This window comes from Apus apus, chromosome 4 (assembly GCF_020740795.1).
Source record: "Apus apus isolate bApuApu2 chromosome 4, bApuApu2.pri.cur, whole genome shotgun sequence".
Lineage (NCBI taxonomy): Eukaryota > Metazoa > Chordata > Aves > Apodiformes > Apodidae > Apus > Apus apus.
In genome coordinates this window covers 79,040,723-79,063,339 of record NC_067285.1, presented here as the reverse complement: position 1 = coordinate 79,063,339, position 22,617 = coordinate 79,040,723, and the positions used below count along the sequence as shown (strand labels likewise).

General features: G+C 37.9%; 1 protein-coding gene across 1 annotated transcript; it reads left to right on the top strand.

The window, feature by feature from the left end:
• Window positions 1-387: 387 nt before the first annotated feature.
• AGA (aspartylglucosaminidase) lies at window positions 388-22,155 on the top strand. Its single transcript, XM_051617529.1, has 9 exons — window positions 388-569; window positions 2,959-3,112; window positions 3,745-3,857; window positions 9,341-9,453; window positions 10,464-10,578; window positions 12,594-12,669; window positions 13,189-13,296; window positions 15,357-15,490; window positions 16,331-22,155. Exons 1-9 carry the CDS (start codon window positions 413-415, stop codon window positions 16,429-16,431), a joined length of 1,071 nt encoding a protein of 356 aa, XP_051473489.1. The 5' UTR covers window positions 388-412; the 3' UTR covers window positions 16,432-22,155.
• Window positions 22,156-22,617: the final 462 nt, after the last annotated feature.

Here is a 22,617-nt window from a genome sequence, read left to right as displayed (position 1 = left end):
CCCACCACACAGCCCCATCCCACCGCCCAGCCCCATCCCACCACACAGCCCCATCCCATCATCACAGCTCATCTCCACCGCCCGTCATTTCATGAACAGATTGTGACCTCCACAGAACGAGGCTGGCTTAAACACACAGCCAGGCATACAAACAGTATTTTAATCTGCACTAGGCCTCAGCCTTTGCCGAGAGCCTTCTCGCGGCCTCAAAACGTAGCCCAAGGGCCTGGCCGCGCAGCGCACCCCCACGCGCGCACCCCCACGCGCGCACCCCCACGCGCGCACCCCCGACCGCGCCGCCCTGCGGCCGCAGCTGCCGCATCGCGCCGCTCCGCCCGGCCGGCCCCCTCGCGCATGCGCTGCGCCAGGCGCCGGGGGGGTGACGGCGCAGTGCGGGCCGGGGCGGGCCGCAATGGCGGCCGTGGCGGCGGCGGGACACGGCGGGGGCTGGCAGCGAGTGCTGGTCATGCCTCTCTTGCTCGTCATGCTGCAGCTGGAGGGCGCCGCCCCACAGGCTGCCCTGCCTCTGGTCATCAACACCTGGGCGTTTAGGAAGGCCGCAGAGACAGGTGCCCCGGCGGGGGAGCGGAGCGGGCAGGGCGGGACAGTGCCGGGCAGTGCCGATCGCTCCCCTAGCTCGGTGCTCCTCCTGCTGCGCTTTCCTGCTGAGGGCCGAAGGGAGGCTCGGAGTGTTGGCTTAAACCAAAATAAGTCTCTTAGGCTAGAACGCGCTTTCGTGTGGGAGGAAGAAGCAGGCTGTGACCCTGCTTCCGTGGGGTTGTTTAGCCTGGAGAGGAGGAGACTCGAGGGGACCTCATCACTCTCTTCAGCTACCTGAAGGGAGGTTGTAGCCAGGTGGGGGCTGGGCTCTTTTTCCAGGCAACTAGCAACAAGACAAGAGGGCAGGGCCTCAAGCTGCTCCAGGGGAGGTTTAGGTTGGATATTAGGAAGTATTTCCTCACGAAGAGGGTGATTAGACATTGGAATGGACTTCCCAGGGAGGCGGTGGAGGCACCATCCCTGGATGTGTTCCAGAAAAGGCTGGATGTGGCACTTGGTGCCATGGTCTAGACAATGTGGTGGTGTTGGTCACAGGCTGGGCTTGCTGATCTTAAAGGTCATTTCCAGCCTTGGTGATTCTGTGTGATCTGTGAGACTTCACTGGCTGCAGCAGGCCCGGGCTCCCTCCTGGCCACCTTCTCCCCTCAGGGGTCAGAGAGAGCCCCAGGTCCGGCAGGGAGACTGCGTGCAGTGCCTCTGCCAGTTTGGAAAGGGGCTTTGTCGGGCCTCGGAGAGCTTGGCCGGGCACCGGGTGCCAGGTTGTCTTCGTGCGGGAGGGGGCGAAGTCTCGTCAGCTTGCATTTCCAGTGGTGGAACACCAGAGCCCTGGTGTTATCTGAGAACCTGCAAGCAAATGGTTTAACTTTAAAGGCTGGCGGAAAAGCGTTTGAAGGAGGGAAAAAAAAAAAAAAAAAGGCTGGGGGGGGTTGGGCTATGAGCTACAGAAAAAGTAGTTTAAAAACATACTTTTGCCAATAATGTAATGAGGTGGTTCACACTCTTGTGGCTGTCTGCAAGGTGATTTATTTGCTATGGTGCCCTTCTGAGATTTATTCTTGCCCTAAAGATTTAGATAGTTCTGAATATTACACTTTTAGAGCTCTGTGTTGTTTTGTGATGTGTTATTGACAGTCAAACCAGCATTACTGATACTGATTTTAAAAAACTCCTAAGCTATTTTAGCATAGTTGCATTTTAAATAGCACCTTATATTGGAAGCCTTGCTAATGAAATGGGTTACCTATGAAGCCTTTTGTGGATCATAAGTGAAATAGTCATGAAAACTGCAAGGCCCTTCCTTTGCAGCTTTTGAAAGATTATATTAAGGCTACTCACAGCATTAAAGGTAATAGAAGCCAGTAGTCCTTACAGTGGAGTTTATTATAAAGGCAAACATATGTGGAGTTGGATGCTAGGTATTAAATCTTACTTTTTCCTTGGTAAAGGCAGTTTCATGCAGTTGCATGCAGCATTTGTGAAAATGAGGCTTCTTAAGATGGTTGATAAAATGTAAAGCTTACTTCTGCCAAAAAGAGTTGGACTGAATGTTTCTGCTGCCTCCCATGTGCTGGGTCTGGCAGATGATGGAGCACCAGAGTCAGGATGAGGCAGGGGAAACAAGATTGCAGCTGCCAGTGGCAGCAGGGTCAGGCATCTTGGAAAATTTTGCCTAAGGTCCAGCCTTATGGAGTGTCCTATGTTCAAGGCCTTCAGGCCCAGTTTATTCAAGTCATGTCACAAGGCGCTCTGAGTCTTACAAAACAGCACCATAAACTAAGTCCTAGAGAGCAGAAGACTAAGGGTTGAGCAGAAGCATGTGGAGACTGTATTTTCTTGTATGTTGTTTCCATTTTCTTTTTGCTCTTATGTTGTCACTGTTGTAGGTTTAGATCTTTTGGATCACTGTATGGTGTAGATGTTTAATTTTTTTTCTTCAGCTGGACTCTTGGTAGTCTCATATTAAGGTTTTGAGGGCTGCTTGTTAAAACATTTTATTTTTTGTAGATACAAGTTTTGCTTCCCTCTCTCCTTCCCCCAAAAAGGCTTTTAATAAACAGTAATAAAGTAATGGCTGGTTCTGTGCAGAGGAGGTTATTTAATACATGGAAGTTGTGATGCTTGTCAGCAAATTTATACCTTCCCAGTCAGAAAAAAAATTCATTTCTCAGTTAGAAACACTAATCAGATATTCAAGAAAAAACAGTATTTAAAAAAATTATGCTTTATATTCTTTTGAAGATAATTCTATTTTGACTTCATTTCACCTATGAGTTATAGTTTACTTTTTTGGTCCACTTACATAGTCCTTCTTCATGATGTCTATCTTTAAAATATTCTTTAAAGCAGTAGTGGAGATTGTTTTCACTGGTGACATCTAATTATCTGTGTTGATTACAGCTTGGAGAGTATTACATATGGGGGGTTCTGAGCTGGATGCTGTTGAGAAAGGCTGTGGTCAGTGTGAGATTGACCAATGTGACGGGAGTGTGGGATATGGAGGAAGCCCAGATGAAAGTGGAGAAACAACACTGGATGCAATGATTATGGATGGGTAAGAAAACTACATGGAGAATGATCCCTGTCATTTTAGCACACTTTAATGTAAGGGTTGTTACAGAGATTTTGTTGATTTAGGGCTGACTGTGGGACAAATTATATATGTTAACTGTGGGAACTAGGAAAGATACCTAATTTATGGAAGATTAACTAAGCATGTTTTTTGTTGTATCTTTACACGAAGTGCAGTAATCCAGCTCTAGATTGCAATTGCAAAGCAGGTGATTTGTAGCGTTGTAAGCTTTTGCTTTACATTCACTCCATAAATTTTTAATTTCTGGAGAAATTGTTTTCTATACTTTCTTTACCCTTTAAAGCTGTACTAATTAAAAAGTAATTGCAAGTGTGTGGTTCATGATGTGAAGTTTTGTAACAAAATAGTCTCTCTACTGAAAATATTGCTGTGGGTGGAATTGTTATTACTTGAACAACATCCCCATTCCTGTGAAAGGAAACTATACATGTGTGAAGCTTTTCCCTACTAGTATGATGCTATCTGTCTCTGGCATAGAACAATTAAAGCAATATGTTAAAGAGATTTCTAATTTAGATGGAGCAGATTTTGTCTAATAAATTGTATAATTATGGTTGTAATTTTAATAAGTTTTCAATATTTCTTGTTTCCAGCAACACTATGGAGGTTGGGGCAGTTGCGGATCTCAGACGTGTAAAAAATGCAATTGGTGTAGCACGAAAAGTCATGGAATACACTAAGCATACATTATTAGTGGGAGAATCAGGTAATATTCCTTCAAGTGTTTCCAAGTCACATCCTCTTTGTTAAAACACTTTCTGTTAAAATTGTGATGTTTTAAGCTTGGTAATATAGGTGGAAGAATTCCTTGACAATCAAATTAATCTAGTCAAATAATTCAGAAGTGTTTACTCTCTTATTACATGTTATATTAATTAGATTTTAGTCCATTATTTGGACATGAAAAGAAAAATATAATTTGATGTTATTTCCATCAATGTAACTGCAAATACTAACTTGTAAATGCAAAGCTTTGCAAATATCACCAATACCAAAGGTTATTTGATACAAGACACTGTAGGTGTTAGGTGAAACCATTTCATTTAAAACCATAAGTAACTTTTTCTAAGGAATGACAGAATAATAGACACTCTCCAGTCACATTTTACTATTTTAGTATATATTGAACATTATTACTGTATTACATAGTTTAAAAATATTACTGTGAACTTGAACATAGAAAATTACATTAGTGGCTGTACTAGGCACAACTGAAGAGCGGTAGCAAACTGGGAGAATAGTTGAGCTTTTAAAATATAAGCTGTTGCTGTTAAAATAATACTAGTTTCAAGAGATGTACATTTCAGGGAGGTATATGAGTAGTGAGTCAAAGGTTACTTGACTCAGTTAAGGACTTTTACAATGTATGTGCTTATGCAGAAAGCAACGTGGAGATAATTGTGGAAGTTGACATGTGAGCATTAAGAGTCAGTCAAGTGCTTTCAAACTGATAATAAAAGATTCTTGAAGGAATTAATGTGTACAGAATGATAGAGAAATAAGTGCAACAACAGTTTTTTGATGGAGTAAAATAGGGCAGTAGAGGGAGATGAGGACAGCATTTCTCAGAAGGTCTGAAAAGAGAGATAGATTTGCAGATTTTATTTCTTTTAAGCAGTTGGCTATCAGTAGGTTGCAAGTGGCTGTGGTAAGAGATTTTACAGGTGATGCTGAAAAAGAAATTAGTCACATTAAATAGAAGAGGAAGAATCCAGAGAGTATTGGTCAATGGGTTGATGTTCAGATGGAAAACGGTGACCAATGGTGTCCCTATGGGGCCTATACTGGGACCAGTGTTGTTGAATATCTTCATTAATCATATTGGTCATGGCATTGAGAACACCCTCAGCAAGTATGGCCAATAACACAAGCTGGGTGGTGCAGTTGATACGCCAGAGGGATGGGATGCCATCCGGAAAGACCTGGACAAGCTGGAGAAGTGAGCCCTTTTGAACCTCATGAGGTTCAAAAGTGCAGGATTCTGCACCTGGTCTGGGGCAACCAGAGATACAAATACAGACTGGGGGAAGACATGCGAGAGAACAGGCTTGATGGGGCTCTGGACAGTTTGGTCTAGTGTGAGATGTCCCTGCTTATTGTAGGGGGGTTGGACTAGATGACCTTCAGAGGTCCCTTCCAACCCAAGACATTCTGTGATTCTGTGATGATTCTATAAAGTTCTCATAATACTCCTTTCCCCATCATTGGTAATTATGAAAATATTTTTAATTTTTGATTGGTAGAATGAGCACAAAAGGTAAGGAAGGAAAAAAATGGAAGAATTAAAAGTGCTGATTGACAATACAATTTCTAGCCTAAGAAGATAGCTTTTTTCATAATGGAGTCCTGTGGACAAGGCAGTTATGCTGGATGCTTGCTGAGTCAATGAGAACTTCTTCAGAAGAAACTGTCTAGCAGTAGTGGATAAAGAAAGACAGGAAAGCTGAAGATGTATCTGAGTAAAAATTGCAGATGGTGATAGATGTTATGAATAAATCAAAGCAGTGAAGAGATTGGGAAAAGATAATATTTCTTGTGAAGGAATGTGTTTTCTGTGCAAGTAGGAACTTGGATATTGGAAACTATAGTTGGCTTTACCAGGTGAAGACTGATAAAGAGAAAACAGAGCTATAGCTTCAGGAGACTATATTTGAACCTTCAAATCAGCATGTAAGAAAAAACATAGTTTATTTTCTAAATAAAAATACTCACATTTTCACCAGAAAAGCTAGGTAGAATAGTAAAACCTTTTAATATAAATGTGTATAATCTCTGCAGGCTTTTTTATTCAAGATGCAAAATTGCTGGGTTTATTGCTGCACTAAATTGAAAATTGCAGACTAAATTGCACTTTGATATTTTCATGATATGATCCAGAAAAGTCTGCCTGTCTCCTAAAATTGTGTTTCTGTAAGTGGTTGATGCTAGAGATGAAGAGGCAAACTGTAGCACACCTTAATTGTGTTTAGTTGATCATTTTCAGATGTGTAAGCAGTACATTGTTCCTGGCAGTAAAATTTTGATGAAAGGAAAAATTCTCATTTTCAGTGTTAAAAACGTTGATGGAATCTGTTAAGAGTGTCATGGCACCTGAGCAGTCTTCACAGTTCTCTTAAATTTGAGTAAGAAATTGAAGTTTAAGTATTTTGAAACCTTTGGTACATAGAGAACATAAGGAAGAGGATGTATTGCAGAGTCACAGAATGATTGAGGTTGGCAGGGCCTTGAGTTTTTCTGATTCAACCCCCTGCTTGTGTAGGGCCTCCTAGAGCTGGTTGTCCGGGATTGTGTCCAGATGGCTTATGAATATCTCTAAGGAAGGAGGCTGAAAAGGGCTGGACTGTGTCTTCTTTACACCTCCCTTCAGATGTTTTAACACTGACAAGATCCCCCAGAGCCTTGTCTTCTCCACACTGAACAGTCCCATAGTCCCAGCTTTCCCAGCCGTTTCTCATAAAGAGAGATGCTCCAGTCCCTTAATAATCTTCGTAGCCCTTTGCTGGACTCCCTCCAGTGTGTCCCTGTGTCTTTTGTACTGGGGAGCCCAGAACTGAACACAGTACTCCAGGTGTGGCCTCTCCAATGCTGAGTAGAGGGGAAGGATCACCTCCCTCAACCTGCTTGCAGCACCTTTCCTAATCCTGGAGTGTAACCTATGCTCTTACCTGCTTTTGCTGCAAGACCATATTGCTGGCTGACATTCACCTTGCTGTCCCTCAGAACCGGGTCCTCTCCAGACAAGCTGCTTTACCACAGGGTGGCCCCATGCATGTACTGGTGCATGAGGTTGTTTCCCCCCCAGGTGCAGAACTTTGCATTTCTTTGTCTGTCTGCATGAGGTTCGGATCAGTCCATTTCTCCAGCCTGTCAAGATCACTTTGGATGCCAGCATAACGCCCTGGTACTTCAGCCATTCCTCCCAGTTTTATATCATCTGCAAAATTTGCTGAGGATACCTACATTCTCTTTTATCATCCAGATTGTTAATGAAGATATTGAACAGTATATTGACCCCAGTGCTACTTACTGGTACACTGGTACACTGCTACTTACTGGCTTGAACTAAACTTCATAGCATTGATCACCACTCACTGAGCTCAGCCCTTCAGCCAGTTTACAGTCCACATCGCTGTTCATCCAGCCAAAAATTCATCATCTTCTCTAAGGATCCTAAGGGAGACAGTGTCAAAAGTCTTATGGTAGTCGAGGTAGACAATATCTGCTGCTCTCTTCTCATCTGCCAAGTCAGTTGTCTCATCATAGATGGTTAGCAGGCTGCTCAAAGATGACTTCCTTATTTGAAGCCATGCTGAATACTCCATCCTTCCTGGGGTTCATGAGCTTAGAAATGGTTTCCAGGACTAGTTGTTCCATTATCTTCTCAGTAAGTGAAACTTTACTAAATTGCATTATTTGGAAAAAAAAAAACAACCACAAAAAGAAACAACAAAAAAACCCAACCCAAACAAAAAAAACACAACAAAAAAAACCACTAAAAAACATGCAAAAAGAGGCTTTGAAAATAATTCACATTGGGGAAATGAAAAAGCCATTGTATCATACTGCATGAGGAAGGTGATCATGTGATTAGTTTTTAGCTAATTGTGAGTTATGGTTAAAGTTTGAGCTATATTGAGCTATATGAAGAGGATGACAGCGGTGGTAATAAGAACTATCTCGAACAGAAGATGTCACAGTTCAAACCTGATGTCTTCTGCTCTGGCAGATGTAAGCCAGAATAAAACCAAAGCTGGTGTGTTTTTACAGCTAAGGTTTATAATGACAGTGGTCTACATAAAAATGAGTTGGTATAGCTTTTGTTGAGCAGCTAACCACACTGATGACTTATTGCAGTCTTAAAAGAGCTGCTTCCTGCCTTCATTGCCTGATTTGTTTAGGTTAGGTCATAGAAAACTGGCAATAAAGGCCATGTATACAAATGTAGAACTGCATCTGGTGAGGGACATTGCGTGCAAAGTGATTACAAGTGAGGAACAAAAGAATTATTTTGGTTATCATCTGCCAAGAAGTTTTCAGGTTTGTGTCCAATAAATAGGAAAGTTTCATAATTGCAGTGTGTCTGACCTTTTTCCTTTTTGTTCAGCAATACTTAGACCAATAATCCGAGAAAAAAGTTCAGAGAATAAAAATAACTAACTCTGCTTCCTGGAGTAGAAAATAGGCTTCAAAAGTCAAGAAAGAATGACTGACAAAAGTGCACAAGCACAATTTAACCTTAATAAAAACTCCAAAGCTGTTTGTTCTAGAAATGGGAAAATAAATATGTTTAATTGAAGCTATCAGTTTTCTTTTGCTCTGGGTGCAAAGAGACTTTAATTGTATCCGTTTCTTAGAAAAATGGAAAAGCTATCCAGAAATAATCAAAGGCTTTTCTTAATTCTTGGTCTGGAGAAGCTTGTTCAACCATATGTTATAGTGACATTATTCAAGGATTGATAACTGAAATTGTTCAAGCATCTGAACTGGCAACAGTATCTGCTACTATGTAATATCAAAGGTATCTACAACTAAAAGATGAAAGAACAGTACATCTTTTTTTCTTTTCCCTCTCCCTAACTGTAAAAGCCATTTTTAGAAGTGCAGCATTCTTTCATTGCTTGTGTTGGTATTTCCTTTGTTCCCTTGACATGTACTACATTAATTTTCGAAACAAGGATGCAGTCACTTTTAAAGCTGCAAGAAAGAAGTTTAAGAAGATGTAAACTGGGCAATTGATTTATACAAGTATGAGTGTTTTAGAGGCAAATGTTGTGCTGCTTTTTTATTTATGTTTCATAAAATACTACCTTTTTAAGGAAAATACACTATTATTTATATAATTTATTTAAATATTTCTGTGACATGCACAGCCCAGGCCACTCTTGCTGCACGTTGTGTCCAGTTGATTAACACAGTTGAATGTGTTTCTCTTTCAATGGTAAAAACTTAGATGTGTTAACATGGTTATAGTGAATTGAGGAAATTTGATACTGCCAATGAAGAGAGAGTTTGTTACTGCAGTTGTACATCACTATAATGACTGATACTGCTCCACGAAGACATGTTTCTCATCTCCATAGAGAAAGTAAAAATTCTTGATTTCTAGATAACATTACATGAATTCATTATTGTAAAATATATTAAAATGGGAATAAATTAATGTTTTTTGTTTTGTTGTTGCTTTTCAAGCCTCCCTGTTTGCTGTAAGAATGGGGTTTCCATATGAAGATTTAACTACCCAAAAATCTCTTTTGATGTATTCAAACTGGCTTAATCAAAGCTGTCAGCCAAACTACTGGAAGGTATGGTACAGTGCTGGTGATGAAGGGGAGGGATTAGAAAGTCAGTAATGTAGCTTGACTTCTTCCCTTCAGCTTACATTGAAGGTGTCTTTTACAAGTGAATAATAAATAAAAAAAAAAGTTTTTCTTACTAAGCAGAACAAAATTGGAATAACTAAGCATTTGGTAGATGCAGGAACAGTATGTGTCTAGCTCCTGTTTCTTAGATCTTGCTGGTTTTGACCTTGCTGCAGTACTGTTTTGGTGTGAGAATTATTTTTTTTAGCTCTAAATTTGGACAGGACTTCTCAAACTAAATAAAGCAGTGCATGTATTTTTTTATGTATAAATTTAATTTATACATGTAAAAATTTCTGACAGAAATTTTTACAGTAGTATTTAAGATCCTCAAGTAGTAAGACTTTATGCAGACCTGTGAACACATCAAATTAGTCTGGCTGTCCGTTAAACATGCCCATTGTGGTGAGGTTGGTTTTTTTGCTTTGTCTTGGGATTGGTGTTTGCAGATTTCTACATGTTTGTACACTATCTTCATTATTTCTTGGTTATGAAACATTGCTGTTGCTTAGCCATTTTAATTCAATACATGTTCTGGTTTTCAGTTGGGAAAGTATTTTGACTGTGATACTGTCTTGACAATAATAACTTGACATTAGTGAAGCAACTCAGTTCATCTGGTTGCTTTTTCATCTTAAAAATATTCTTCATTTTTCTGAAGACTGAGTTTGGTTTTTTTACCAGTGAATTGAGCAAAGAAGAATTTTAATTTGAAAACATAGCTTTCAAGTAAGAAAAACTTTTTTGCCATACAATAATATACCATATAATAGCAGAAGTCAATCCTTGTTCTTTAAGCAAAACAGCTTGTAGGATTACAGTACAGCTGTATAATTTAAGTATTAGGAATCTGATATGTGTGTAGTAAATTGTAGGTATTGATTGAAGTATTTTTTAATTTATCTGCAAGGAAGTGTAATGTAACATTCATGCAAATCACAAAATAATTACAGAATGTGGTACCAGACTCTGCAAAATCCTGTGGACCATACAAACGGCATGAAAATGTAGTTTTCAAAGAAAACCAGACCCTCTCACGAAGAAGTGTTCATGATCATGATACTATTGGTAAACAACTTTTGATAACTATCATGCTGATTTATTTTTTCTCATTCCTTTATGCATTAAATATTTGAAGAAAAGTATTTAATAAAATTATTATTTTTTGTTTACAGTGGGTCCAAGATTCTGTTCTTATGTGTTAGACTGGAGTGCCTATTAAGTAGGATTTGTTTTTTGAGGCTGTTTTTTCTCCAGTGCACTGGCTGCACAACCACTTGCTTCATTTTTTGCCCTTAGCTACTTATTCATTGCCCTACTGCTTTTCTCTTAGATACCCTGGCATAATTGCTTGGGCAGCTAGGAATGCTTAGAAAACTGATCAAGATGAAAAATAATTATTTTTATCTTGATTATGGTTAACTTAGGTCAAGTCTCCTCTGTAGCTCTCAAACCAACTTAAAAGTCTTTACTGTGGTGGAAAGATGAGTAAACAGGTAGTCCTGTTGTCAACCAAAGGTAATGTTTGTCAAATAGTCCTTGAACTTACAAAGTAAAGCTTGCTTTCATGTTACTTCTATTCTGGCTTTAGACTAAATCAATACATTTTTACAGAAACTACTATGCTTAAAACAGATTAGCAGTAGTAGTCCCCAAAACTTCTAAGTTTACTGATTGAGGACTGTTAATTGCTAAGTGTATAAACTGATTAATGAGCAGATCAGACAAAGGACCAGAGTGGTTAAAAGAGTTGTCTTTCAAAGCTTTATGCTGTTTAGTCTTGAAACTTGCACTTTTTTGTTTAGTTTTGATTTTTCTCTGTTCAGCAATTCAGAACTTTTTGCCTGAAAGTATTTGCAATACCAAGAATTACGAAGTTGTTTCAAGTGTGAATCTGTCTTCTCTTCTTCCAGTCCACCCTACTAATAACCAAATAATGTTCTACAGAAGTCAGGCAACCTGTGAAATTCTTAAATTGCTAGGTAGCTTTCTTTACTGGGATATACAGTCTTCAGTATGCTAGAAAACTCAGAAATTGTGGAGTGTCAGGATTAGAGTGGAATCTGCTAAATGCAATTCAGGAATCGATAATCGTTGAGTAGACCTAAGCTGTTTTATAGTAAATGATAGCACTCTGCATTTGTACTTCCAGTTCTCCCACTCTGTTGTTTTATATATGAAATATCTCTGTGGCTAACACATTATGAGAAGAGTCTTAGTTGAGAAAGCATTTGGGAAGTTGGTAAGAGCTGATGACCTTTCAGTCCCTTTGCAGAGGTAAATGCTGGTTATAGAGTCAGTGCATCCATGCTTTTAGCTTCTCCTGGTCAGGAAACATTTCTATGAGAAGGAGGTACTGCTTAGTGAGGTCAGAGAACCAGAATTCACTTCTGAATTCTGCTTCTTGGCTCTTATTTTGCATTGGAGCTTGATGTCAACAGCAATTCCTTCCCTTTCTTTAAAGAGGTGAAGGCTTGCTCTGTGGAGAAGCAGCTGATCCCAAATCCTTTTTGAAGTGTTAATCTAAGCTTCTCTAATATAAGGTAGTGTCTTCCTTATCAGCACAAAATGAGTAAGTGATAGGCTCATCCACACATTTGATCCCCTGTCATGTAATTATTGTTACTTTGGTAGGCAGTGTTTCACCTTCTGCCAAATTTAAGCTCAACCTTCTACCTTTTTTTTTTTTTGTCTCCCTCAAGCACCACTTAAAATTTCCAGATACTGCTTTTCTGATGGTACTGGTACAGGATGTGGTGACACCAGGTACTTGTTCTCTACAGATTAACACAGGTGCATATCAGGAGACGGGGGCTTCTCATGCGGCAGTAATGTATGGCTCTGAGCCGTATGGCAGTCACTGGTTTACATTTCTTTCTAAGCTCATATAATACATCCAAAAAGTTACCAAATGTGTTTTTAAAAGAACTTGTTTTTTTTTAAGAGTCTTACTTTTCTATATTTCAGGATATCATTTATTTCAATAGTTTGGGTATGTGGTTTTGTTTGATTACCATAGTGCCAATTTAATACATTTCTTAGGAGTGTTTTTTAATATGTTTCATCCCTGTTGAAAATTTTAGGTATGGTTGTAATCGGTTGTTGTGGAACTGTTGCTTCTGGGACATCCACTAATGGTGCTGTACACAAAATTCCAGGGTTAGTATCTCTGGTTTTATTAAAAATCTTTTTTCCCACCTCATTTCCTCTCCTAAGCTTATCCTAAAGGCCATAGGATATTTTTTTTTCCTTCGCAGTTAGGAATCGTGTCTGTCAACTGAGTCAGGCAACTTCCAGATTTAGCAACAAATTATTGAACATACAGATGTCCCCAGCTGCTTACTGTTGCCCCCTGGTTAAACCTTACTGCCCTAACTGTAGTCAGTATCATAACAAAAAATTGTGCATTGCAGGTGGATTAAGCCTTAGGTCAGTCAGGTTATCACTTTTTTCAGTAGTTTTAAGACAAGACTTCTGGCTGCAGTGAAGTGACCTCTGTACATGTTTTGTCCTCCTGTGTGTTTAATGCTAACCCAACTGGAGGCAGTAAGGTGACTAAGTTAATAGTATGCCAGTATCAGGCCAAGAGCTGTTACATTAACGTAATCCCACTGGAATTAGTAAATTACAGTTTTCTATAGTTTCCAGTTGTTTCTTTTTTTCCGTTGTTCTCTACAGCCGTGTAGGAGATTCTCCAATAGCTGGAGCAGGATCCTATGCAGATAGTACAGCTGGAGGAGCTGCAGCTACTGGGGATGGTGACATCATGATGCGCTTCTTACCCAGGTTTGTCCTTAGGGTAGACTTTGCTAAATTTCTCTAGCAAAATGTACACTTAGCAAATGAAGTAATTAAAAAGACAGGAAGGAATGGAAGGGGAAAGAAGAGTAGCAGAATCAAGTCATACTTACCATCTGTCTTAAAAGGAGTGACTTTCTAAATATATAATGACAGATCCCTTAAGTACTGCCAAGCTATGAATAAAGAGGCAGCAGGTAATGAGTATATTCCCAACTGGCATGTTTTTTAACAGAACTGATTAGCTTTCTCTTCCAAAGTATTTTGCTTTGTGGGAGATAAGTGTTATAAATATTAGATAGGATGTCGGGTGAGTCCCAGATGACTCAAGATGGTGGGGATGTGTCACTGTAACAATCCTGTGTAATTGCATGTGATTTGAAACTGGAAGGAGTGTTTCAGTGTTGTTGTCATGGTTGCATAACATGGATAAAATATAGCTGTTTTAATCTCTGAGTCCTGGGTCATTCCTGTGGGTCGGTCTCAGCAGAAATGAGTTATGGAAGTGGATGCTGAACATAATGGACCTTGGTGCTTGAAGGAATGTACAGAATGGCCTTCATACTACTCGGGTGCTTTTTCTGAAACTCTGGCAGTTATGAATGCCTACTAGCTGTTGCATATTTACAAATTACCTCGGTAAGTTTCAAGCTGTTCTAAGCCAGTCTTGAAATAAAAGGCAATCAACAACTTCTTGAATTATCCTGAGGTATCAGGTATCAACAGCAGTAGTGAGTTGAGCTGCACTGTGACGTTAATCAAAAAAAGCTTACATTACAGTTTAGCAGCCTGAATGATTTGGCTTGTAATGCCTAAAACATTTTCTTCTGACACCAGTGAATTTTAGACTTGATGGTTAATCACATGTTCCTTGTAGATACAGATGTTTCCTAATTCCATACTATTTAGATACTCCACATGAAAACAGGGAATAGAATTGACCTGCCAGAAGTGAAGGTAATGTCAAATAAAGGGCAAAATTGCTTATATTTTCTCTCCACCTTCTTTGAGATAGAAACATCTTCCTGAGTTTTTTATTAGTGAAGAGACCTCCGTGCAATACAGCTTTATATTCAGATAGTTACCTTCAGATAACTTGAACCTATTTGATTGTTAGAATAAGTCAAAGATAATAGGGAGTCTCAAAATGCAAGGAAAGTTTCCTTCTGTGATACTTTGATAACATCTATAATTTAATGCTATCTGTAGATGGGTCTTAGTATAGCAAGAGTTGGTCTTGGTATATGAATCCTTCATCAAAACAAAATCTAGTGTTGTTTGCTTGTAACTTATATTATGGGTTACCTATTGATCTTAAGGTTCTGAAAGAAAACAGAAGTAATCTTTTTGTCTCTGATGACATTTTGGAAATGCAGTTGATTCATTTCAAGCAATGCTCCTATAGTAATTTGTCTAATGATACTGTAGATACAAAGGAAGTTAATTTTGATTACTCATTAATTTAGAGTTATTTATTTGGCTTGCAAAAAGTTTTACCAAAACATTGTACATTCATAGGCATGAAGTTAAGAAAATCCATCAATTTTTATGTTTTCAGTAATTTAATTTATTTCTGAAAGATTTATTAGTGCTTACTGAAATCAATAATTTACCAGTAATGTAGTATCAAGGTCAATTTTCTTAAAAAAATTATCTTGATGTTGGCCTTTTTTAAAACTAGCAATAACTTTCAATGTCAAACTTAATCATGCAGTGAAAAATAAAACCCACTAACTCTTTAACTGTTTATTTGCAGTTCTTTAACTGATCTTTTGCTTAGCCTCTTCTACTGCAAGTGATCACAGTTATCACAGGCTTGGTGCTACTTCAGAGTGATGGATGGCATAGATGACATCCTGCAGTCTGTTTTAGTCCTGTTTCTAATTACTTTTAATGTAGAAGCTGAGTAATAATTGCCAATATGAAGTTTGGCTGAAGATTATTTACAATGCATTTCCAATATTCAAAGAAATCATGGTCTCTCAGTGGTATTTTAGAATACATACAACCTGAGTGTCGCTAACTGGAGGTTGGGTTGTGTTTTTCAGTTATCAAGCTGTGGAGTATATGAGGATGGGAACAGACCCGATGGTAGCCTGTCAGAAAGTTATCTCCAGAATCCAGAAGTATTCCCCAAAATTCTTTGGTGCTGTTATATGTGCCAATACAACTGGAAGTTATGGTATGTATTTAGCTTGCCAGACAGAGCTTTTGACCCTAAGTAGGCCAAAGAAGTAGAAAACTGAAGGTGAATTTAAAAAAAGAAATCTTTAATTATTCATTAAGCACTGCAGCAATACTGACCCTTCATAATATCAAATGCTGCTGGCATGGCAATTGTGTCCTACTGTGGACTTTTAATTTTTTATATTTTAATTTTTTCTCTGCATTTAGTTGTCTTAGACTTTCACAAAAGTTATGCAAGCCGTAGTAAAAATCAAAATATATTTACGACCTTCATGTGTTTTCCTGGACTGTATATGATTATTTTGAAGGTTTTAAAAAAAATGTTTATGCCTCCCCTAGATATGGCATAAGGCAGGAAGAATGTGAATGTTAAGCATAGCTTCAAAGAAATCCAAGATCAGTCATTATGCCAGGCATCTCATTAGTGAACTCTTAGATCAGTAGGAAATACAATTTGCTAATCAACATGGCTTATTTAGTTAGACTGCCTATTGCTGTTCTTTGATCTCTTATTTCCCATAGTTCTGTGTTTAAAAGATTAGTGTTGGAGGAACTCATTACGTTAATCAGGATTGAAAGAGAGAGATATATTTTCCGAACTTACATTACTGTTTTGAATTTTATTATAAAGTCATTAATTGCACTTCAGCACTCACTAGCACTGTAATTTTACTTAAAAATTAAATACTTTCAAGATGTCTTGGGTTAAACAGATTGTAAAAGAATAATTACACCACTGTAGTAGAATTAGTAACTTGTTTTTTTATGATAAGGTACAATGAGAAAGATACTAATCCTAAATGTAGCAAATTAAACTTTTTTTTTTCTTTCCTAGGTGCTGCGTGTAGTAAAGTTCCAGGATTCACTCAGTTTCGTTTCATGGTTTCTAGCCCTTTGCTAAGTCAGCCCACTGAGCAAGTAGTAGATTGCATTTAATTTTTTCTTGTCCTGTTAACATGAAAACTAAGAGGAGGAAAGCGTTAAGGTTCCCAGGGATTATGGTTTTTAATGGTTGCTTATTTTCACTGTTGCATAATCATGTGAACAAGTACAAAGGTATGTTGATGATGCAGCTGCTACTTCACTGTTTTTTATATTTTTTACTTTTTGATTACTTTGTGTAGTGCAATTAAGCTGAATCTGTGGTTTCCTGATGTAATTATCTTGCTAAGTTATTTTGACATGATTGTAGACCAGTACTATAATCTAGAGTGAAGTTTAAAAACTAACTCTGTGTAGTCTGAGGGAAGTAAACATAGTTGCAAAATTATAGTTTGTGCTGACACTTTCACAGTTAGCATAGACAATTCATCTCTTTAAAAATCTACATGTAAGAGAAATGGCTGAAATTGATATATCACTACTGAGATATCTTAAATAATTAATTTAGTAGGGATTATCTTACATTCCAACTCAGTTTTTAGAATTTTGTGAACCTGACAATCAAACTGGTTCTAAATCCCATAAAAAAGTTATCTGTTGTATGTTGACGTCCAAGTACTGCCAAGAGCTTTGGTCACTCGGAAAAAAAAACCAAAAAACAACAAACAAACAAACAAGAAAAAACAAAACTTTCAAGGAGGATTCATAAAGTGGACATGTGGTCATACAGATGCAAAGAGACCAAGTGTGTAATGGCTCCTGTAGTCTGTTTTTATAAGAAGTAGCCAGAAGTGATGAATAGTAAACATTTCACTTTGACATTTAAAAACATTTGTCAGAAATCTGGAATGAAGGAGAGGGAGCGGGAGGGGTCCTGCTCTACACAGGAGTCTTGTTTTGAGAAGATTTAACTGTCTTTCTAAGATTTAGTCTGGATTTTCTTTTCTCTTGAAAAGAAAATGGCATGCAAATACTTTCAAGCAAGAAAATCAGGTTGAAGAGTAGTGGAGAAGATTTCAAAGCTTTAAGAGTTAAGGAGCATCTCCTTGTGGACCTTTCTAACTTGTTTCACAGCATCTGAAAATACATTTGAATAGGGAGGACTTCCAAACATACCTTGTAGTACAAGCCTTCAGGGAGTATTTTGTTGACTAACTGGATGTTAAGATAGGTGGAAATCTTCCTGTCACCTTTTTTTTTTTTTTAGCAGAAGTTACATATCTCAGTCACAGTGATTTCCTTGTTACTAATCTGCTGTGCAATTGCCCTTTCCTGTAGCACATCTAGCCCTGCAAAGGAGCAGTTGCGTACCTAGAGTGTGACAGTTACTTAACAGCTGATGAAGCTGGGTTTGTCACTTTCTGTGTCAAAAGGTGCCAGGATTCATTTTTATTAGAAGATCAGCATCTTGAGGATTGTTGTATAAGTATTGGAAGATCTGTTTGATCGTTTTCTACCTTTGCTGCTTTGCTGATGATTTGAATCTTTGCTAAACTTGATCTAGGAGAAGTTAAAAGTGGGGGGAGCAAGTAAAATGTCTTGTTAAGCACTTTAGTTATCCTTTATCTACTTTAATAAAATCATTGGGTAATAAAAGGTCACCTTAATGTATCATTTATAAGTAAAATTGTTCAGATCTGTGTGTATGTATGATTGTTTCCTTAGTGTCTTTGAAGGTTGGAAAAAATGTTGAGACTAGAGTAGTAGCCATCTTTTAATGGTCTGCTGTTTTAACTTCTTCAACAAAGTACTTTATTTGGTGATTCACTTCTGTCACTGGATCTTTAGAGCATCTTGAAGCACATAGTTCACTATAGGCCACAATAAGCTTTAGTCAAGGAAGCTCTTACTGAATATATCTGCAGTGGTTTAAGATAAGCTTTCTACCTGTCCTACTTACAACCCTTTTCTCGTGGCTGCTGTATCTGCAGATAACCAGGCAGTTAAGTGCAAATAGATTAATAAAATCCCAATTATTCTTACTGTGGAGATAGCACTGTGGATTGTGAACACAGAAGGTTCAGTACTGGCAGCTGAGTGGTAATGTCTCAAACTGCTGCAGCTGAATCCACTAGGATTAATTTTTGAGAGAGGCTGGGGACATCCATGGCTGGCTTTCTAGTGTCCTCAGGCCACTCTGTGCTACCTAGTGTGCTACCTAGTGTACGTCTCCAGAGGCTGTGAATGCCCATGTGGAAAGATGATGAGTACTCTGCAACAGCGTACCTGAAGTCACCAAGTTACAATTCTAACCTACTGCATAGTCATCTCATCTGTACGTGAACTTGTCTCCTTGAGTTAATAATGTAGGTTGCTTTCTCATGCTGAATTTGTTATCACAAATTATAGGATTGATTTGTGTAAACCATTTTACTCCATTGTTAATTTGAAAGTGTATTTACTTACAATATTTATACATACATCATTCTGATCTTATTGACATAATCCTGAATTTAAAAATTTATTTGCTTAATATTTTGTATTTAGAATATTTCTTTAAAGGTTGTTAGTAATAGTGCTCTTCTCTTATGCTTAGCAGATACATGAGGTTTTTTAAGAAAGCTTTCTACAGGGACAAGTGATTGCCAAAAGTAAGCAAAAACTCAATGACAGTTTCTGCCGTGGCTACAAAAAAACCAAAATCCTACAGTTTCTGATTTCAAGGAATATTTTAAAAAAGTTTTTACTATGGAACTTTTACTACAAAATGCAGAAGAAACCTCAAAAAATATTAATATTTGCAGGTTAGTGGTACAGTTGAATACATCCTGCCTGTAAAGTTGTAGGATTTTTTTCAGTCAAACTTTTAAGTTCATTGGCTTCTAGGTAATCTGCTTTTTCTGTTTCTGAAACTTCTTACCAAATTATTGCTTCCTCCAGTGAAGACAGCAAAACAATCTTAGCTTAGTTGTCTGACTATTTCTATTTTTCATCTTTTGCATACTTCCCAGGCTGACTCCAAAATACACTTCAGCTCTAATTCTGTTTATTGCTAAATTATTATTTTGATTGGTGGTGGTGTGTAAAAAATATAAAAAGCAGAGAGCTCTGCCACTTTAATATAGTTGTGCAGTTGAGTTGTGTTTTATATTTCTCCTTTCTTAGCCTTTGTCATTTAAAGATCCTAAGAAGTAAGAAATTCACTCTAGCAATAAATCCAGTGGCCTTGGTTTATGTAAAGCTGTGAAGAACCTTAAGTTATTACTTCTCCAAGACAAGCAAACAGATATTATTATAGAACCTAACCTGCCCAACAGGAGAAAGGCTTTTTGTCAAAGAGAGTCCACTGAAGTCTGGTCTTCCAACTGTTATTTGCAGACTGTATTTAGTATTTATAGAATGTCAGGATAACTGAATAGGTTAAATACCCTGTGATACTCTGAGACTTTAATTTCTTGTTTTCATAGTTAGAAGATTAAAATGTTTCAGATACTTCTCTGTTGAAGGCTTAGTAACTGGAATTCGCAAATGTGTACAATCTCAATTACAGACAAGCTTTTTGTCAAACACTGACAGATTTTTACAGATTTTTTTCCTACTGATTAAATTACTACAGAAGAAATGAAATTACATATTTACATATAAACATTTACATTTTACAGTAATATTTCATAATATTATATTAAGCAACCATAATATTAGATCAGCTTGTAATTGCAAAACTGAAATGGGAAACTAAGTAATATCTTTCTCATAGACTTTTAGGATCTGGATGTTGTATTGTTTGAAAGTCTGAAGAATGTTTGCCTTCATGTTAATTTCCACAGACTATATTAGCACATTAATTTTACTTAAAGACTTCACTTAAATTACTGTATAGGTTCTCTGTTGTTGCACAGGATCTTGAAAAATTATATTCTCTTTAGCTCTGCAGGATAGGTTTTTAGGCAAGTTGTTTTCACTTGCCACACAAATTCTCCTGCACCCCTTCCCACCACTTGCTTCTGCCCCATGCAAAAGTAATTTTGTCTGAGGCTTGAAGTATATTTTAGGATGACTTTTGCTAAGGGCTAGTGTCACATGCTGCTAAAGCCATTTCACAAAAATTTCACAAAATCACCCACAAACCAAATAGTTATATCACTTATACTTGCTACAAACTACAGCAATTTTTAAAGAACCTTCTGTTCTGCCTAAAGCCTTCTTTCATGTATAGACATGCTTCTTTACTACCTCTGAAACCAGAAGAATAATGGTGGGTTTTTTCCCTGTTCTGTCATTAATAGCACTTTATAGTATCTTCAAATGTATAGGGCTCTTTTGTTTTATAAATGTTTTCTTCATATTAATTTACTTGTTGCTGTCAGCAGACTTGTGTCATTTTAACAGCTTGACACATTCTGACTGTACCCATCCAGATTCAACTGTTGGTTCTAAAGTTTACCTTGTGCATAATTTAGACTGTCTTGTATTACTATTTTACCAAGTTGTATTTGGAGAGAAGGATCTAAGTTTTGGATGTTAGACTTCTTAAAAGTGGCATAGTTCCTCAAGCAGTTTGTAGTTTTTTTCTTGATGTTTGAGAAGCCTATTGTCTGTTTTTTGGGAGAGAGGGAGGACTTAAGGGGTTTTTTTGTGTTCGTAAATACAAAAAAAAAAAAAAAAGAAAAGATTGTACTCTATTGTCCTGAATTAATAAATGATGGCTACAGAGTGGCATTTTTGAGGACTGAGGAAGGAGGAGATACTCAAGAAGCAGTATCACAGTAGATTCCAGTATCGCAGTACTACAGATTAAGGATTATACTTACCTAGGCCATGAATGCTTATTGTTTGTAAGTAGATGTTTGATAGTATATGGTGATTATTTATTAAATACAATGTGATAGGCTATTTGAAAATAAAAGTGGTTGTGCTGCTAGCTTAATGCTACTCCTAGATATTCATTGTTACAAGAAAAATTCCAAGGCAAGTTATCATAGATGATCTGTGAGGATGAAGGTTGCATTGGCAGGCTAATACACAGAGAAGTAAAAAGGAACTGAAACTTCCCATAAATTAATATATTTATCTGCAGCAATTTTTCTGAGCACTGAGAAGCAATATAGAACTGACGATTTAATACTGTTGTTGCATAATCAAGTCTTTATCTAAGATTTTTTTTTTTTCTGATGGATTTATAGTAATAGATGAAGTAAAGCATCATAGATTAAAAGAGTGAATGGGAAAATATCCTGGTTTGCACCAAGATGAAGCCACTTTTCCTTTTACTGATTTTTTTATTTATTTTTTTTTCCCTTCAGTAAGCTTTCTTTTAACTAGTAGCAGAGTGTTCCAGCTAGGAATGATAACAAATGGTAGAATGTTTTTGTAACTGCTGTGTCTTCAAGGTCGCACCTTCACTCTGCCGGCTCAGACACTACAGGGAGATCTATAACCCCCCCATAGGAGGCTGAGTTAGACAGACAGCAAAACTGGCCAGAGATATTCCATTCCATATATCTACGTAAGCTCAGAGGAGGGTCAGAGGTCACAGAAGACAGCTTCCTTCCTGCTTCTTCTTCCCTTCCGTCCATGGCCGGCATCTGGGGACGACTCTGTCTATCCATCACCATCGACCCCCAGGCTTGAGCTCTCCTGACCCTCATCACTCTTTGCTTTCTCCAGCAGCTCTGGGATTTTTTAGGACTGTTCCCATCTAAGGAGAGTGCTGTGGGAATTGCTGGGGGTGGGGAGAGGCAATAGGGGTTTGCACATACCTGAACATATTTGTATATAATTGTATATATTTTCTTATATCATTAGTGTTTAATTAAAGCTGTGTAGTTTAGTTTTTAATCCATCAAAGTTTCTCTTTTTCTCTCTCTCCTTACCTTCCTGGGTGGAAGGGGGAGGGGTTCGAGAGCATTGTTGTCAAGCCTGAGTCAAATGGTGACAGAAAAGTATTATAAACAAGTCTAATTCATCTGCAGTCAAATGTGTTTTGCTACTTTGATTGTTACTAAAGATTGCTTTGAATGTTTGAAAACGTGTAAAATCAATTACATTGGAGTATCTGCAATATAATGAACTGCAAATATTTAAATTCAATCTTTACGCGTTCTTACGAATACGTCAACATGAGAAGCCCCGTGGTCTCACTTCTTGGCAAGACTTGGAGAATTTTTGTTACTGTGTAGTGTCAGCCCCACCAAATGGTTCTTAAGGGAGTAACATTGTTTTGTTGCATGTATTTAGGGGTGTTAAGAGTCTTTAACTGGTTTCTGCAGTGCTCCTCTTCATCCCTGTCCACTGTATCTC

Excerpts from the sequence above, each read along its gene's own strand:
- AGA (XM_051617529.1), top strand. The coding sequence starts at position 413 with ATGGCGGCCGTGGCGGCGGCGGGACACGGCGGGGGCTGGCAGCGAGTG. Across the intron at positions 570-2,958 it reads TAGGAAGGCCGCAGAGACAG|CTTGGAGAGTATTACATATG; the intron begins GTGCCCCGGCGG and ends TGTTGATTACAG. Across the intron at positions 10,579-12,593 it reads TCATGATCATGATACTATTG|GTATGGTTGTAATCGGTTGT; the intron begins GTAAACAACTTT and ends TGAAAATTTTAG.